Source organism: Artemia franciscana, chromosome 19 (genome assembly GCF_032884065.1).
Source record: "Artemia franciscana chromosome 19, ASM3288406v1, whole genome shotgun sequence".
Classification (NCBI taxonomy): Eukaryota; Metazoa; Arthropoda; class Branchiopoda; order Anostraca; family Artemiidae; genus Artemia; species Artemia franciscana.
Window position 1 is genome coordinate 22,068,175 of NC_088881.1, and position 19,918 is coordinate 22,088,092.

Sequence of the window (19,918 nt, forward strand, 5' to 3'; positions counted from 1 at the left end):
TTTTTATATGTTCGAATGGCTGACGCTGTCGTCAGCCATTAAAGTTCTTCTACCGAAAATAAGTGAATATAATGATGGAAGAATCATATCTTATAATACCTTGCGAGAGCTGAATGGATTGAGTTCTGCTTCCAAATTAAAATCCTGGTCTTGCAAGGAATGTAAGTCGTAAACAGTTAAATCGGGTAAATTGGAAAAAATGATGTATTTTTAACTTACGAACGGGTGATCGGATCTTAATGAAGTTTGATATTTGGAAGGATATCGTGTATCAGAGCTCTTATTTTAAATCCCAACCAGATCCAGTGACATTGCGGGGAGTTGGGTGGACCTAAAATCCTGGAAAACGCTTAGAGTAAAGGGATCGGATCAAACTTGGTGGGAAAAATAATCACAAGGATTGACACGACACGTGTCAATCCGCTTATGGAAACGTGATTGACATAACCGGAACGGATCCGCTCTCTTTGGAGGAGTTGGGGGAGGGTTAACTCTGAAAAATAAAAAAAATGAGGTATTTTCAACCTACGAAGGAGAGATCGAATCTTAATGAAATTTGATGTTTAGAATGATATCGTGTTTAAGAGCTCTCATTTTTAATCCCGACTAGATCTGGTGACATTGCGGGGAGTTGGGGGGGGACTTAAAATATTGGAAAACGCATAGAGTGGAGGGATTGGGATGAAACTTGGTGGGAAAAATAATCACAAGTCCTAGATACGTGATTGACATAACCAGAACGGATCCGCTCTCTTTGGAGGAGTTGGGCAGAGGGTCAATTCCGAAAAATTGAAAAAAAGAGGTATTTTTAACTTACGAAGAAGGGATCGGATATTAATGAAATTTGATATTTAGAAGGATATCGTGTTTCAGAGCTCTTTTTTTAGACCCCGACTAGATCCGGTGACATTGAGGGCAGTTTGACCATCTGGGGGGGAGTGGGGGGCCGGTTAATTCGGAAAAAATAGAATAGATGGGATCTTAATGAAATTTGATGTTTGGAATGATATTGTGTCTCAGAGTTCTTATTTTAAATCGCGACCGGATCTGATGACATTGAGGGGAGTTGGAGGGGGGACCTAAAATTTTGGAAAACACTTAGATTCGAGGGCTCGGGATGAAACTTGGTGGGAAAAATAAGCAAAAGTCCTAGATACGTGATTTACATAACCGGAACGAATCCGCTCTCTTTGGGGTAGTTGGGGGGAAGGTTAATTCTACTAAATTAGAAACAATGAGGTATTTTTAACTTACGAAGGAGTGATCGGATCTTAATGAAATTTCATATTTAGAAGGATCTCGTAACTCAGATCTCTCATTTTAAATCTCGACCGGATCCAATGTCATTGGGGGGGGGACCTGAAATCTTGGAAAACGCTTAACCCTGAGAGATCAGGATGAAATTTTGGTGGGAAGAATAAGCACAATCCAAGATATGTGACGGAAATAACCAGACCGGATCCGCTCTCTTTGGTGGAGTTGTTGGGGGGAGAGTAACTCGAAAAAATTAAAAAAATGAAGTATTTGTAACTTACGAACGGGTGATCAGATTGACGGGTGAACTTTTAAAGCAATCTATTGATTCTTAGAATTTTGCCAGAACTCATACCATATGAGCTCTTGGCTCTTCTAACCTCGTCACAAGTGCCATACGAGCTTTTAGCTCTTGTTTTTATTGTAAATAGTGTAACAGAAACCTTTTTAAAAAACAAAACAAGACAGCATGTTTGGGACATTCAAGCAATAGAGGGAACAAAATTAAATAAATCATAATATGAACCCCATTCTTTGCAAGACCTGGATTTGAACCTACAACCTTTGAATTAGGAAGCAGAACTTTTTTAGTTTTCACTTTTTTTTTATTTTTTAGTTTTTTTTTTTAGTTTTTTATTTCATTTTTTATATTTTTTCTTTTTTTGTTTGTTCTTTTTCTTTTTATTTATTTTTTTTTATTTTTTGCTTTCTTTTTTATTTTTAGTGTTTTTTCTTTTTTAGTTTTTATTTTTTTTTATTTTTTAAATTTTTTTTAGTTTCTTTTTTTTATTTTATTTTTCATTTTTTAATGTTTTTCTTTTTTAGTTTTTTTTTAGTTTTTCATTTTTTTCTTCTTTTTTGGGTTTTTCTTTTTTCCTTTTTTTTAATTTTTTTCCTTTTTTAGGTTTTTTCTTTTTTTTCTTTTTTCTTCTTTTTTTAAGTTTTCTTTTTCTTCTTAATTTATGTTTTTTCCTTTCTTTTATTGTAAATAGTGTAACAGAAACCTCTTAAAAAAACAAAACAAGACAGCATGTTTGGGACATTCAAGTAATAGATTGCTATATGTCACTTGGTAAATACCAAGTGCAATAAAAACCGAAAGCATTGAAAATATTTGCTGAAGAAAACTTGTGATTTAATTTTTAAGTACATCCTATTCTTAGCCAATATTCAGTCAATTCTAGTCACAAAACTTGTGCATGACAACTAAAAAACATCTTTTGACCCCAGAACAACTATTATGACGTCAGAATCTCTGACAAATGTAAGCTGCAAAAACTCGCAACTCGTATAAGTATATACCTATAATACACTAGCTGTTCACCAACACCTAGTTGGTGGGGGCCCTTCGCGCCCCAAACCCAACCCCCCAACCCCCCTGCGCGCGTTAGTCGTTACGCGCCATTGTGGTTGTGTCCCTGTGTCCCACCTGTGAATATATATATATATATATATATATATATATATATATATATATATATATATATATATTTAACTACGTAAAACTTGCGAATATACAACATTCTTCGCGGTCCTATTGTCTGTGCATATAAATAGATTGTCAGGTTTACCGACTCTTGATTTCTTTTTAATTTATTTTTTGTTTTTACCTTTTTTTAGCTTTTTTCTTCTGTTTTTTAGTTTTCTTCTTCTTCTTTATTTTTTAGTTTTTTTCCTTTTTTAGTTTTTCTTTTTTTAATTTTTTCCTTTTTTAGCTTTTTTTCTTTTTTCATTTTTAATTTTATTTTAGTTTTTCTTTTTTATTTTTTTCTAATTATTTTTTTTTCTTTTTTAGTTTTTTTATCTTTTTTCTTTTTTCTTTTTATAGTTTTTTCTTTTTCTTTTTAATATTTTTCTTATTTTTAATTAAAGAAAATTTAAGTTTTATTTAGTTTTTTTTAGTTTTTTCTTTTTTTTGTTTTTTAGTTTTTTCATTTTTTAGTTTTTTCTTTTTTGTTTTCTTTCTTTTTTAGTTTATGCTTGTTTAGTTTTTTTTTCTGTTTTAGTTTTTTCTTTCTTATAGTTTTTTCTAAAGAAAAACAACTTAAAAAAAAAAAAACAAAAAAATAAAAATATTTTGTAAAAATTAAAATATGAAAAAAAGAAAAAAACTAATAAAGAAAAAACTAAAAAAGAAAAAACTAAGAAAAACTAAAAAACTAAAAAAAACGAAAAAGAAAGAAAAAACCGTAAGAAAGAAAAAAACTAAAAAAAAAAAAAAAATACTAAAAAATGAAAAAACTTAAAAATAAAATAAAAAACTAAAAAAGAAAAAAAGAAAAGAAAAAACTAAAAAAATAAAAAAGTCCTGTTTTCTAATAACTCTGTGTTCTGCTTCCTAATTAAAAGGTTGTAGGTTCAAATCCTGGTCTTGCAACGAATGGGGTTCATATTAAGATTTATTTTTTGTTTTCCTCTTTATTGCTTGAATGTCCCAAACATGCTATCTTGTTGTCTTTTTTGAAGAGGTTTCTGTTACACTATTTACAATAAAAACAAGAGTTAAGAGCTCATATGGCACTTGTGACGAGGTTAGAAGAGCCAAGAGCTCATATGGTATGAGCTCTGGCAAAATTCTAAGAATCAATAGATTGCTTTAAAAGGAAAATCAGAAGCTTAATGCCGGTCGGGATTTATAATAAGAACTCTGAGTCACAAGGTCCTTCTAAATATCAAAATTCAGTAAGATCCGATCACCTACTCGTAAGTTAAAAATGCCTCAATTTTTCCAATTTTTCCTCTCCTTCAGCCCCCAGATTGTCAAATCGGGGGAAATGAAATTATCAAGTCAATTTGTGCAGCTCCCGGACATGCCTACCAATTTTCATCGTCCTACCACGTCCAGAAGCACCAAACTCGCCAAAGCACTGAACAACGCCCCCTACCCTAACCCAACATAACTCCCCCAAACAGAGCAGATCTAGTCCGGTTACGTCAATAACGTATCTATGACATTTATAAGCGTTTTCCAGAATTTCCGGTTTCCCCTCCTACTCCCTTCATTGTCAAAAAATCTGGTCAGGATTTGAAATAAAAGCTCTGAGACATGAGTTCCTTCTAAATATCAAATTTCATTAAGATCCGGTCACTCGTTCTTAAGTTAAAATGCCTCAATTTTTCTAATTTTTCCGAATTAACAACCCCCAGCTCCCCCATTGAGAACAGATCCGTTCCAATTATGTCAATCACATATCTATAACTTGTGCTTAGTCTTTTCATCAAGTTTCATCCTGATTTCTCCACTCTACGCATTTTCCAAGATTTTGGGTTTCCAAGACTTTTGGTTTCCCCCTCCAGCTCCCCCCAATGTCACCAGATCTGGTCGGTATTTTAAATGAGAGTTCTAAAGCACAAGATCCTTCTAAAAATCAAAATTTCATTAAGATCTGATCACCCGTTCGTAAGTTACAAATACCTCATTTTTTCTAACTTTTCCGAATTACTCCCCCCCCCCAACTCCACCAAAGAGGGTGGATCCGATCCGGTTATTTCCGTCACATATCTTGGACTTATGCTTATTCTTCCCACCAAATTTCATCCTAATCTCTCCGGTTTAAGCGTTTTCCAAGATTTCCGGTCCCCACCAGTGACACTGGATCCGGTCAAGATTTAAAATTAGAGATCTGAGTTACGAGCTCCTTCTAAATATGAAATTTCATTAAGATCCGATCACTCCTTCGTAAGTTAAAATACCTCATTTTTTCTAATTTTGTAGAATTAACTCCCCCTCCCCAACTACCCCAAAGAGAGTGGATCCGTTACTCCCCCTCCCCAACTACCCCAAAGAGAGTGGATCCGTTACGGTTATGTAAATAACGTATCTAGAACTTGTGCTTGTTTTCCCACCAAGTTTCATCCGGATCCCTCGAATCTAAGTGTTTTCCAAGATTTTAGGCCCCCCCTTCCAATTTCCCTCAATGTCACCGGATGCGGTCAGGGTTGAAAATAAGAGCTCTGAAAAACGATGTCCTTCCAAATATCAGATTTGATTAAGATCCGATCGCTCCTTCGTAAATTAAATAAAAAAAAAGTTTTTTAAATGAAAGTAAGGAGCGACATTAAAACTTAAAACGAACAGAAATTACTCCGTATATGAAAGGGGCTTTTCCTTCTCAACGCCCCGCTCTTTACGCTAAAGTTTGACTCTTTCTCTTAACTCTACATTTTAAAACAGTAAAAACTTTAGCGTAAAGAGCGGGGCGTTGATAAGGAAAAGTCCCTTTCATATACGGAGTAATTTCTGTTCGTTTTAAGTTTTAATGTCGCTCCTTACTTTCATTTAAAAACCTTGTTTTTTTTAATTTAGTTTCTGAACGTTTTTGAATCAATGCATGTTTTGATTTTGGCTCTCCGCAGAGAAATAATTAAAACGAAATTTTTATTTTTTTTTTTTTGGCTAAATGGCTTTCTCATAATTTTGATCGAATGGTTTTGAGAAAAAAGAGCGGGGGAGGAAGCCTAGTTGCCCTCCCATTTTCGGTTAATTAAAAAGGCAACTAGAACTTTTAATTTTTTACGAATCTATATATATAAAAATAAGTTGTCTGTGTGTCTGTGTGTCGAGTGACGTCATGTCATCATGTCATGTCGTCATGAAGTTAGTTGTCGTCATGTTTGTTATGACGATGACGTCATTAAAGGTATTTAAGACATTCGTTCACGGAAAAATGTTTAATTGTAAAATGACTGAAGAACCTACAATGGCAACAGCCGAGGAAGCTGCTCAAAGAGTCTATGCCAAAAAACTTGCTACTGATAGAGAAAGTAAGAAAAGAAAGCGTGCCGAGGAATCACAAGAACAGCAAGAAAACAGGCTTGCGGCTGATAGAGAAAGTAAGAACAGAAAGCGTGCCGAGGAACTACCAGAGCAACGCGAAACCAGACTTGCTGCTAAAAGAGAAAGTGAAAAAAGAAGGCTTGCCCAGGAATCACAAGAACAGCAAGAAAACAGGCTTGCGGCTGATAGAGAAAGTAAGAAAAGAAAGCGTGCCGAGGAATCACAACAACAGCGTGAAATTAGGCTTACGTCTCAAAGAGAAATCACCAAAAGAAAGCGTGCCGAGGAATCACAAGAGCAACCTGGGTCAGTGCGATGCTGGATGTACTCAGTGGAATGGCAAAAACGAGGATTGCCACACGCACATATACTAATCTGGCTACATTATAAAATTACTTCTAACGAAATTGATGATGTGATTTCCGCTGAAATACCTGATGAAAATGTCGATAAGGGGTTATATGATATTGTTGTAAAAAATATGATACATGGACCTTGCGGTGCACTGAACGAAAATTCACCATGCATGGCCAAAGGAAGGTGCACAAAGCAATATCCATGACTTTTAGTACCCAACACAATTACTGGCAACGATGGTTACCCACAATATAGAAGAAGAGCTACTGAAGCTGTTGGGGTGGCGCTTCGCGCCACCCCAACAGATAGTCTTTTTATAAGTAAAAGATATACGTAACCTATAAATTAGCTTACGTAAAGAACTTTTGTATTCTTATGTTTTTATTACATATATGAGGGGGTTCGCCCCCTTGTCAGTTCCTCGCTCTTTAAACTAAAGCTTAAATTTTGTCCCAATTCATTAAGAATGACCCCTGAATCACAAAAGCCGCAGAATAAATAGTTGAAATTACTAAAAATACTTTGGCGTAAAGAGCGAGGTATTAGGAGGAGGTGAACCCCTCATATGGGTAATAATTTCTGTTCGTTTTAAGTTTTAATGCTGCTGCTTACTTCCAGCTGAAAACAACTTTTTTATTGTTTTTTTAAGTAATGCTAGTAAATCCTGCGCTCCCTTCATGGAAATTTTCTTCCCCCATGACAAATTCCTTGATGGAAACTTCTCCCAGCATTTTCCCCTCTTCTCAACCCCTGCCTCCATCCAAAAAATCCTCCTGAAAAAGCCTGTACATTTCCCAATAGCCATTACTATATGTAAGCACTGGTCAAAGTTTTGAACTTGTAACCCCTCCCACGGGGACCTCCCACGGGGGAGTAAGTCGTCCCCAAAGACATAGTTATAAGGTTTTTCGACTACGTTAATAAAATGGCTATCTCAGAATGTTGATCCGTTGACTTTGGGAAAATAATTAGCGTGGGAGGGGGCCTAGATGCCCTCCAATTTTGTTGGTCACTTAAAAAGGGCACTAGAACTTTTTATTTCCGTTAGAATGAGCCCTCTCGCAACATTCTAGGACAACTGGGTCGATACGATCACCCCTGGGAAAAAAAACAAATAAACACGCATCCGTGATCTGCCTTCTGGCAAAAAATATAAAATTCCACATTTTTGTAGATAGGAGCTTGAAACTTCTACAGTAGGGTTCTCTGATATGCTGAATCTGATGGTGTGATTTTCGTTAAGATTCTATGACTTTTAGGGGGTGTTTCCCCCTATTTTCTAAAATAACGCAAATTTTCTCATGCTCGTAACTTTTGATGGGTAAGACTTAAACTTGATGAGACTTATATATTTAAAATCAGCATTAAAATGCGATTCTTTTGATGTAGCTATTGGTACCAAAATTCCATTTTTTAGACTTTTGGTTACTATTGAGCCGGGTCGCTCCTTACTACACTTCGTTACCACGAACTGTTTGAAAATTAAAAATACCTCATTTTTTCTAATTTTTCAGAATTAACCCTCTCCCCAACTCCCCCAAAGAGAATGGATCCGTTCCGGTTATGTTAGTCACGTATCTAGGACCTGTGATTATTTTTCCCACCAAGTTTCATCCCGATCCCTCCACTCTAAGCGTTTTCCATGATTTTAGCCCCCCTCCCAACTCCCCGCAATATCACCGGATCTAGTCAGGATTTAAAATAAGAGCTCCGAAACACGATATCCTTCTAAACATCAAATTTCATTAAGATCCGATCTCCTGTTCGTAAGTTCAAAATACCTCATTTTTCTAATTTTTCAGATTTAACCGTCCCCCCACTCCACCCCCCAGATGGTCGAATCGGAGAAAGCACAATTTCTAATTTAATCTGGTCTGATTCCTGATGCGCCTGCCAAATTTCATCGTCCTAGCTTACCTGGAAGTGCCTAAAGTAGCAAAACCAGGACCGACAGACCGACAGAATTTGCGATTGCTTTATGTCACTTGGTTAATACCAAGTGCCATAAAAATTGCCCAGTGACAAAAAATTATTGAAAAATTATTCTCCCCACCAATCTAAGCGTTTTCCATGATTTTAGGTTCCCCCACCCAAACTCCCCCCAATGTCACCAGATCTGGTCGGGATTTAAAATGCGAGCTCTGAGACGCGATATCCTTCTAAATATCAAATTTCATTGAGATCCGATCACCCGTTCGTAAGGTAAAAATACCTCTTTTTTAATTTTTCAGAATTCCCCCCCCCCAACTACCCCAAAGAGAGCGGATCCGTTCCGGTTATGTCAATCATGTGTCTAGGAATTGCGCTTATTTTTCCCACCAAGTTTCATCCCGATCCCTTCACTCTAAGTGTTTTCCAAGATTTTAGGTTCCCCCCTCCCAACTACCCCCCCCCCAATATCACCAGATCCGGTTGGGATTTAAAATAACAGCTCTGAGACACGATATCCTTCCCAACATCAAATTTCATTAAGATCTGATCAACCGTTCGTAAGTTAAAAATACTTCAATTTTTCTATTTCTTCCGAATTAACGGGCCCCCCACTCCCGCCCCCAGATGGTCAAATCGGGAAAACGACTATTTCTAATTTAATCTGGTCCGGTCCCTGATACGCCTGCCAAATTTTATCGTCCTAGCTTACCTGGAAGTGCCTAAAGTAGCAAAACGGGGACCGACACACCGACAGAATTTGCGATCGCTATGTGTCACTTGGTAGATACCAAGTACCATAAAAACCGAATGATAAACTCAGCTGAAATCACGAACAGAAATGGGTTGAAACAATAGATTTTAATCCCCTGGCAAGAGTTCTACCAAGCTATCTAAAATACAAAGTCATATTTATCAATCCGGCCTAAGGTCCACACTTTCCGTAAAAACCGCATAGATTACCTCATATTTATTAATTATATTTTATGAAAATTATATCTCTAAATTATCTTTCTAGGAATAAGCTGAATTCAGGGTGCTAGAAAAAAAAACAAAAAACAAAAACACGACAAAACCGAAGTGTTGCTCTTGCAACACAATGAAGTAATTAATTAAAATGTGTGCCTTGATTTTTCAAAACGTCGACGATAAATAACAAATAAATCACCGTAATAATTAAGATGACTGGAAAGAATTAATGAAAATAAACTCAATATTTAATATGTAATGATATTAATTTCTGAAAATCTCAGCAATGCTGTACTTTATTTAACAGTTCGTTTTTATTCAGGGTTATTATTATATATAAAAAAGTTTATGTCGAATATTCATATGAACATAAATATGTATGAAAATAATTGAATATATATTATATAATGAAATGAATTTATAAAATTGCTGCAGTTTAATATTTTAATTAAAGCGGAAATGACGCAGTAGGCTTTAGAACTCGTTCGGTTAGGGAAGGAGGAGGCGCAGAGTGGCTAATGTCCTGTTTGAAATAGTTTTTGTTCGTTTTAGATTTGGTTTGAGCATTCAATTTAATTTTTAATTGGTTTAGAATTTACTTATTCATCTATATGAGTATTTTATCTTTATGGTTGATATGATTATTTATTTCAATTCCTGTTAGTTTTTGGTTTTATTTATTCTTTGATAGTAATTTCTAAGAACTATCAAAAAATAATTGTTTTAAGTTTGAGTTTAAATATTTACCTTTCAACGAAAAACTTATTTTTCGTTTGTTTTATTAATTTCTGCTCGTTTTTTATTGTAAAATTTTAGTGCTGGTTGTTATAATGAATATTTTTCCAGTTTATCAGGTTTTTGGCTTAAGAATTTGAATGTTCCTCCTGGGATAAATGTTAAAAATATCACAAGTGAATGAAAATGGATATGTATTAGACGCATCACTCAGCTCTCTTTATTTATGGCTCTTTAATTTGTGACTATGATGTGAGCTATTGGTAGGAGTAGTGTGAAAAAAAGTCATTCTGATAAGCTGGATGCACACAATGTCTTAATCAAATTCAGCATCCCGCTCACTATTCCTTGGAAGCTAAAATTTAGTATTCTACCCGTTTTTGAGATTTCACTAACGCAGTTTTGGCAACCTGGATACAAATAGTGTCTTTATGTTTATTTCAACATCCCCCTCAACGTTACATGAAAGTCTCGACCAAATTTCCTTAGCTTTTCCTAAGATATTGCATATACGCTCTTTTGACAGCCGGGATGCACATAGTGCTTTTTTGATGAAGTTCAATATCCCCCTTATCACTCTCCTAAAATTTCAAGTTAATGCTCTTTATCGGTTCCTTAGTGATTGCACCCGGCACGTACGCAGGGAGGGGGGCCTTCAGGCCCGTGCCCCCGAAATTTTGTGAAATGTTTAAGTTCCCCATGGTTTTTTGGGATTTCTGCCAAAATTGGACATTTATTAAGAATCTAGATAGATGTGTGAAGCCTTTTTTGGGAGATTTTACAGCATGCAATTATCCGGTAAGTCACTGCCCAATTATTAACCCATTTTCTCTCTAACTTTTACCAACTTTGAAGTAATTAGTAATTGTACTTTTTTTTTGTTTTTTTTTTATTGTAAAGAGATTTTGCTTTCCACGGCACAATAGAATTATCCTTGATATTAAGGCGTTTATCCCCCCTTTTCAGGATAAAGTACAGCTTTTAATGGATAAATTTTGGAAACTATCATTTTTTATTAAAATCTACGCTTTTGCAATAGAAGAACTACCCCCCACAGCACCCATATTGCACTGTTAACCCTAAAATTTTTCCTTTCAGTGGGATATAATAGATTAATCACTGGTTCTAAATCGCTATGAACATAACCTGAGCCTAAAACGTACTTTTGAGGCTTCAGTCTTCTTCCCCCCATCCGCTACAATACTACAGATTAAAGTTAATCTGTATTTTCCGATATACGTGCTTTTGTACTACTAAATAAAAAAAGTGCTACTTTATATCTGCTGTTTCGAAGGTTTTGGCCCCCCCCCCGAAAAAAATTTCTGCGTACCTGCCTGGATTGCACACAGTATTTTAACAAGCTGGATGCACATAGTATCTTTTGATTCAATTCAACAACTCTTAAGAGTTTCAACTAAATATGCACATAGTGTCTTTAAGTTCAACATCATCCCCAGCATTTTGGAATTTGTCAGCTTATTACACTTCTTTAGCTATTCTTAAAATATTCAAAATATGCCGTTTTGACAATTTGGATGCATATAGTTTCTTTTGATTTTGTTTAACATCCCCCTTAGCATTCCCTGAAAGTTTCAGTTAAATATCTGTAGCCGTTCCTTAGATCAATATAGATACGCACAGATGCGTCTTTTTGACAATTTGGATGCACCTGGTGTCTTTTGCTTTAGTGAAACATCCACTGCAAGATTCTTTAAAGCTGTCAACTTATTAAACATAGCCACCTGCAAGACATTATAGATAAACCCTTTTTACAACCTGAACGCAGCATTTCATTTTGAAAAGTAGGATGTACTTAAACTCCTTTGATTTAGTTCAGTAGTTCTAGTTGTAGTATTTGCACTCATAGTCAAAATCTTAGCTATGGCAGCAGTGCTAATAGTAGTTGTCGCAGTCGTAAGTAGTAATAGTTGCAATTCCTTGATGCAGCATTACCAGTCTATCGAGTAGTGGTATTCGTATTCGCAGTTGTAAGTAGTCGCAGTCGCTGTCATAAGTTGTTGCAGTAGATGCGGTCGCAAATAGTTGCCGTCATAAGCAGTTCCAATCGCAAGTAGTCATTATCGCTAGTAGTTGTGGTCGTAGGTTTTCGCAGTCACAAGTAGTTACAGCCGTAATCGTAAGTAGCCTTAGTCACAGTCGCAGTCACAAGTTGTCATAGTCGCTTATAGTCGCAGGCACAAGCATTCATAGTTGCAAATATTCACAATTGTAGTGGCAGTCGTATGTGTAAGCAGTCACAGTTGGAAGCACTTGTAGTCGCTGTCGTATGTGGTCACAGTAGCCGTCGCAAGTAGTTGCAGTTCCAGTTGCAAGCAGTCGTAGTTAAAGTAGCAAGTGGTCATAGTTGTAAGTAGTCGCATGTAGTCATAGTCGAATCGTAATCGTAAGTAGTTACAGTTGCTGTCGCGATAGTAGTAATGGCCCTGAAAGTTTCAAGTTTAATGCTCTTAGCCATTCCTAACATATCCAAATACGCCTTTATGGTAACCTGGATCCACATAGTGTCTTTTGATTTAGTTCAACTTCCCCCTCAACATTCCATCTTTACCTTGAATGATCAAACATTCCCAATTTCAAATCCTGTATGTAAACAATGGGCAAATCGCATAATTTACAACACTTCCCTGGGGACTGGCGGGGGGGGGCACGACATTCCAAAATGCATAGTTTGAAAATATTTTGGATACTGCAAATTTTGATCAGTGTCGAGGAAGGCGTCTGAAAAAGCCTTTTCCCTCCTAGTATATTCCAGGATCCCCGTCATTGTGATGCGCCATGTGATATTGGTGATGCGCCATGTGATATTGGTGATGTGCCATTTTCCAGTATGCTCATTCGATTTTGTTCAAGATCCCCTCTACATTTCCTGAAAGTTGTCGTAAAGTAGTTGAAGTAGTTGCTGTCGTAAGTAGTCGTAGTAGCAAGTAATTGTAGTCGGAGTCGCTAGTAGTCCAGTTGCAAGAAGTCGCTGTTGCAAGTTGTTGTTATCGCAGTCGCGATTAGTTGCAATTGCGGTAGTAGTAGTAGTAGTGGTGTCCCTGAAAATTTCAGGCTGACACCCTTAGCCGCTCCTAAGATATTGCACATTCGCCTTTTGATAACCTGGATGCATATATGATAACCTTGATAGTGTCTTTTGATTTAGTTCAGGATCCCTTTTAACCATCCTTGAAGGTTCATCTTAAAACCTTTAGCCTTTTCGGACCCACCTCGGGTCAAACAGTCCCCTTTTTCCCTATGACAAATTTTGCGTATAAACAATGGGGAACTTGCATAATTTAAAATCCTTGCGCAGGGGGCTGTGGGAAGAATGGTACCTCTAGAGGCATAATTATTAGACGTTTGGTCCTTTTTGAGTAAAATGACCTTTTCAAAATTTTATTCCGTGTATAGGGATGGGGGTATCTGAAAGGGGAAGGGGTATGTTTCTTCCCCTATCAGTCTTCAACATCCCTTCAACATACCCTGAAAGTTTCAACTTTCATACCCTCGGCTGTTCCCTAGATGTTGCTGATATGCTTGATTCGTATTAGGTTTAACTGACTGTGAAGCCAATATAATATTTTGAAATCTTTTCTTTTGATTCTTATCAAAGTGTTGCTCCCGCAACACTTTTGCTGGCAAAGCTAAAAAGGGTTGTTGAAACACTTAACGGTGCCTAGGCCACGTAATTACATTTTATGTTAGCTCTCTTATTGTTAACGTTCAAAATGTTTGATGTGTACTGCCATAAAAAAGTGTAAGTTCACTTTCAGCCCCACAGTGGAAACAACATGTACATATATATGTTTTTTATTCTTATTTCTTGCTGGATATGTTTGTCCGTACTAATGATTAATAAAACATATATTTCAGCAAACCAAAGACTTCCCATTGTATACCGAAGCCATCAAGTTTTTCAATCATAGTGAGAGTATGGTGAGGATAGCCGTTCGTACGCTGACTCTTAACGTGTACCGAGTTGGAGATATGAATATGCTTAGATTTATTCGTGACAAGACCGCAGCACCATATTTTTCAAACTTGGTTTGGTTTATTGGCAACCATATAATGGAATTGAATAATTGTGTTAGATCGGATTCGGAGTATGACTTTTTCTATTTTTCTTTATATAATTTATGTTTATTCTAATATGTTTATATAATATCTTTTTTATAGGATTTGTGTTGGTTTCATGGTTTAAATCATTTCATGCTTTACATGATATTTTTTAATTCTTTTTTGAATAGGTCGATACTACTTTTATTGTACCTTTGGACTGGTTTCCCGGTAAGAAATACTCAAATCACAGTCTATTGACTATGTGGGTGCCCTATATTCAGAAGTGTCGAAATATTGGATCTCCTTTGTCCAATATTCTATATTGATTTATAAAAAAATCATTTAATCGAAATTTTTCGCTCATGAGGATTTCAAGGAGCAGTGCCGGTGCATAAAATTTTCTCATGGAAGGGGGTGAATTAAGGTGTATGTCGTGATAACCCTTGGAAAAATTATGATTATAAATTATAAATTAGGAATTCATAACAATTTCTCAGATTTTTCCTAGCGCACTTCGATGTGGCTAAACTAGGGAAACAAGTAGACAATTCGGATAAAAAAAGAAATAAGAAGATGAAAATTAACACAACAGAAAAAAACTGCTTAAAGTTACAAGATTAGTCTAATAATAAAGAAAATTCAAAGTTGACAGTCGAAGGAAAATTTGTATTTAAAATGTATTTCTTTTTTTTATTCGCGTCAAACACTTGAATTTTATTCAGATTAAAGTTTATATAGAAATAAAACAATTTCTTTAAAAATGATTCTTAAATCAATCTTTAAGAATGATTTCTTTAAGCATCGGTCTGTGCAATTTTCTCCTATGAAACGATTTCTCGAAAAAAACAAAACCAAGAAGTTACGATATTTGTCTCTGCACACTATGTCCAAGTCACACCGTAATCACTTTTGACGATAAAAAGGCCAGGTTTTATGAATGACATGGAGTTTTTCTGATTTTAGCGTCACACATGCATTTCAGAAGCGTGAATACTGAAAACCTAGCTCTTTACTGAAAACACACAACCGACGCAACAAAACACGATTAAAAGCAGACAAATCCTAAAGTAGCCTGCAGAAAATAAAAGAGTAATTTACAAAGCTGTCAATCGTCTTTGCCCAGTAATGAAATCATTGAATTTTAATACAGAATCTTTAAAACTCGAGTAAGAGTTTTCACAAAAGCGCTAGTTTTCCGGAATCCTACAAATATCCTGTAAACTGTGAAGCAGTAAGCTGGGTTCGTTTTAAGTTTCAACTTAGCTTTTACCTTCACCAGAAAACTCTCTGGAGAAGCTCCAAAAGTAGTACGGCTTGTTACTGCGATGTAAAGTCACTGTCGATTATAATTTATATAGATTATAATTCGAAAAAAGTTGTGGTAAGAAGCGTCATAATATAGAGGTTCGAAACTAGGATCAGTTTAGGTAAACATATTCTTAATCAAAAACTTAATCTTAATCAAGTTTATAATTTCAACATGGAACAAACGTAATTTTGAGCAGTCAAAGTCGTTCCTGTGATCGTTATTGCAACAAACCTGCAACCTAGTAAATAACCAACCACGGCCCACAATAGCCGAAATAAAAAAGAAATTTTTTTTGGAAGTTGTCTAGTCGCGGATATTTTTCAAATTCTATCGTTTTGGATTAATTTTCAGTCCCTCAGTTATTTTTATTTACATCAGAATGAACAGTAATTTGTTGCAATACTGTGTCCACCATTGACAACATCCATAATAATCCCCTTCACTTCTAAAATCGTTCTGTCTACATTATTTCATTTTTGTAATTTATTTTGATAACCGCTATGTATATGCTATGCATTCCTTGTATTTAACCGTTCAGCACTTTTCCTCTAGTTAAAAGTTAGCGCTATTAAGCAAACCAAGCAGGCCTGCGTTCAGGAGGAATCCCAAGATATTATGTTCCCTCTCCCCCGCAAGTTCTTTCATTTCGAACATAATTCACTTTTTTGAACTTTTTTTAATCCATTGTTGTCGTTTTCGACAGAAGCAAAAATATATTTGTTCTCTACTTACCAAGTTATATTGTTTTTGTAATTAGTGAACCATATTATAGGTGCTTGGTGCTTTACACCCTTTTATTTTTCCATATATTAAATTTCTCTAGTTAAATTTCGACATTACTAAGAAATTTGAGACGCCAATAAAAAATTTTTGTTATTAAAATGAAGTAAAATTTTCCCCGTTCTCAAAAATCTAACAGTTAACCGTATTTATAAAGGTCTTGAAAAGCAGGCATGTGACGCGTTCTATGTTCAACTCTTTATCTCAGTCCTCAAGGTTAGTAAAATCTTCAACAACTTCCCAGAGAAATTTGAGATCCTTGCGTGTGAGGATCTTGATCTCCAAATTGACCTTGTAATGTTCTGTGGAGTAAGTCATAATAGGAAAAATATTAGAGTAAAGATTAAGGTATTTAACAACCTGAGACTTTTGTATTTTAGACATTTTTCATGGCCTAGTCCTGTATATTAAAAGTCGAATCACTGAAACAGTTTTTAGGCTAGTGTTTCAAAGACAGTGGACCCAAGTATAACTAAAAGCAGATTTTCCAGGGAAGTTCCTTTACTTTTGTGGAAAATTGTCAGTTTGTTTTTAATTGATCGACTCCGAGACTGCCCCTCTGATGTAGTTGCTGAGCCCTTAGATCTGGCACGTGCATCGAAATAGTGGGGGGATTCCTGACTCCTGGGTCTTCTACCTCGATTTAGACTTGAAATTTCAAAGATCGTTTCGGTCAGTTGGGTACTTGAACTTTTCTATTGCCATCATTCTATGAATTTTATTTCAGTCGTCGAAGCAGAGACCGTCTCTCCGACTTTGTTGCTGAACACTTGGATCATCTCCATTACTTGAATGACATTATGTGCCTCAGCATTGACCTTCTAAATGACGTCCTTGTAGAACACCTTCTGAATACACTATTCATTCCATTGTATGTCAATTCTCTGGCAGAGAAGCTTGTTTACGAAGTAAGTAACTACGAACAAGTTATAATCCAGGTATTTCAGTAATATCTGTTGCAAAAGTAGTGTATTTTCGACGAAAGCTATGCGAAGCATAATATAGCTCTTACTAACCAAATATATATGCAGAAGGGAAGAGGTCCTTTGGATCTTGGCCCTTTCAGAATTTATAGACAATCAAAACTTTTCCATGTTTTTTTTTTCATAAAAGTTGTGTGTCTTTGAGGTCTCGATGAATTTGGCCTACTCCTTGTAAGGTTCCTGCGAAACAAATTTCGATGTGAGTGCTTATAAGCCACTCTATTCACTATGTCTCCTCCTGAGTACAGAATTTTCCAAGGTGCTTGCCTAGTATCTCATTGGAGGGAGGGGGGGATACGAAAAAATAATAATAGTGAATTACCTAGAAAATTTAAACAGTTAATGCAAAATTTAACATCGAATTATCTGAATTTATCAAATTATTTAAATTTATCTAAATTATTTAAATTCAAATAAATTCAAATTTCATGAAGCTAATTTTAAAAATTCACGTACAAATCTCAAATTTTTCAGGCAAACTAAAATAAGGCTGAAGTTTTGCGCAGGAATATCTCTGTTGTTAAGGGTTAAATATATATATTTTTTTTAATTGACAGTGTCTTGCTGAATAATTAGAATTTCTTTTTGGCATAAAGAATAGAAAATTATAATTGGCAGTTCTTGAGGCTGCTGCATTTACACGTTGTTTTTCTCAATCATTACCCATAGTCACTATCTTTTAAAATGTAAATACTTCACTGTTACTAGTGACGATTTGTTGCTGCACCGAGCCTTCTGAGGCCAGTACAGCTGCTCGTGCTTCTCTCCCTCTGTGCTCTGTTTAGAGTTTAAAGCACTCTGATTAGAATCTAACTGTTAACTCTCTTTCATGGGGTATCCACTTCATTTAAACTTTTTTTTTATGAACCCTGCCCACGGTTGAGGGCGTCCTTCTTTTTGTCTAGCCCCAGAAGTATTGCCAAAAAGAACAATTTTTTATAAATTATCATTCTTCATCCTTAAATCGTGACCTAACTAAAGACTTGGACCTAAGGTTAACGAGGAATTTTCTGAAGGCAATGATTATTGTAAAACTCAAGCAAATATTTTAGATGTATGACTAATAGCCGTCTTCAGTAAAATGGAATTCAAAACTAAAACAAAGAACCAATAAAATTCTACGTCACTCATAGTCTGTTTAAACTGACTGCTAAGACTGACGAAAAGGTTGTCGATTCACGCCATACTGAAACAATTTCTTAGTACAATCTATATTCGATATGCATTAATAACCTATTTTCTCAGTCGTAGCTGAGCTTTTTTTATTTGTTTCTTTGTTTTAGTTGCAGAATTATAGTTTGCTAAAAACGGCTATTAGCCATAGTCTGTCTTTGCCGTTACTATCTTAACCTTTCTTTCTTTGTAGACCTAGAAATTTGGATCGAACCACTTTCTTTCGTAAAGGCTATTATTTAATTTATCGGTCATTGAAACAATTATCTAAATTCTGCGTAATCAAAGTCTAGAAGTGTTTCACCTTCTCATTCAATACTGTGTTTTCTCATAGCTTTTGCTGTGCTTCTATGACGAAATACATCAAAATAATGAATATGAGTTGGGATATAAGACAACCATACTTGACTGCTTATTCCAAGCCAAACCAACTACTATTTTTTATAGTAACCTTAAGGTTAGTTAAACTAACCTTAAAATCTAACTAATGTGTTTTTCTGTGTTTACTGTTTAATGTGTTTTATGTGAAGTAAAACAAGGACCCTTTGGCTTGTATTTCCAAACATTGCTTGCCACCGGTATCTTTTGGTTCGATGGAAAGTGAAAGATATAACTAATTATATGGGAAGATAACTAACGAGGATAAAATGTAGTCTAGACGTAAATAGGGACCAAGACCACACTGCCTCTCCATCATAAACACAAACAACAGGGAACAATCCTGGTTGAACTTCCCTGAAATAAGGATGCTAGGACTATTTTAAGTTTTTGTTTTTATTTTTTTTATTTTTTTAGTTTTAATGGTCCTATTTGAATTTAAGTTTCTTTTACATTTTCATTTGCTGTTTTGCTGAGGACGCCCCTTGGACATATTGTCGAAATATTCATTTAGGTTTAAAGTTCCACTGTCTTAAGAAAAAATTCCCTGTTGTTCTACTTCTTGTTTGTGTTAATGAATTTTAATTACTCTGCTAGCAGAAAAAATTGCTTTCAAAACCCCTGGCCCATTTTGACCCACAATCAATTTTTAAAAGGTTATTTACCTTTTTTTAATTTATTACCAGTTTTTACCAAAAGCTATTTACCAATTTTTAAATTACCTACCTCACCCTAAAGCTTTGAGCAGGGGCCCATCAGCTTATTTATGTTAATTTGCCTATAAATTTCATTTTGTCAAAAAGTTTATTTGTCAATTTTGATTTCACTTTGTATAGGTTACATTCGTTTCAAAAATTGCTTGTTTTTGTTTTAAATTGGCCCAAATTGCCAAAACTTGACGTTAGACCTTGAAGTTATAAGACATTGTGGTGGTCAAACCTTGTCGTAGCGCAGAATTTCTAATTATAATCATTCCAACATTCCGTAATGGTGGGTGCTTTGCTCAGCCTCTGTTTCTCCCATGTTTGTCTGCCACATTCACTAGCGTTAGTCCCGTTTTCGTAGCAGAGTGGACGCCACTTATCAACCTTCAACTCTTATTATATATATTTTTTTGCCTTAGTCATAGGCAAAAAGAGTCACCGGTTTGCCTTGGTCTTGTCATCCCTTTTCACTCTTGTTATGTAGAAATGTTTGTTAAATGAATAAAAG

General features: G+C 35.4%; 1 protein-coding gene across 7 annotated transcripts in view; it reads left to right on the forward strand.

Moving 5' to 3' along the window:
* Positions 1-19,918, forward strand: part of LOC136039419 (protein CLEC16A-like) — a 162,798-nt gene that overhangs the window by 48,132 nt on the left and 94,748 nt on the right. For all 7 annotated transcript variants that reach the window (XM_065723151.1, XM_065723149.1, XM_065723153.1 and 4 more), the window contains 2 exons: positions 13,898-14,127; positions 16,900-17,080. In XM_065723151.1, coding sequence (XP_065579223.1) covers positions 13,898-14,127; positions 16,900-17,080 — 411 coding nt within the window. The remainder of the gene's footprint in view (positions 1-13,897; positions 14,128-16,899; positions 17,081-19,918) is intronic.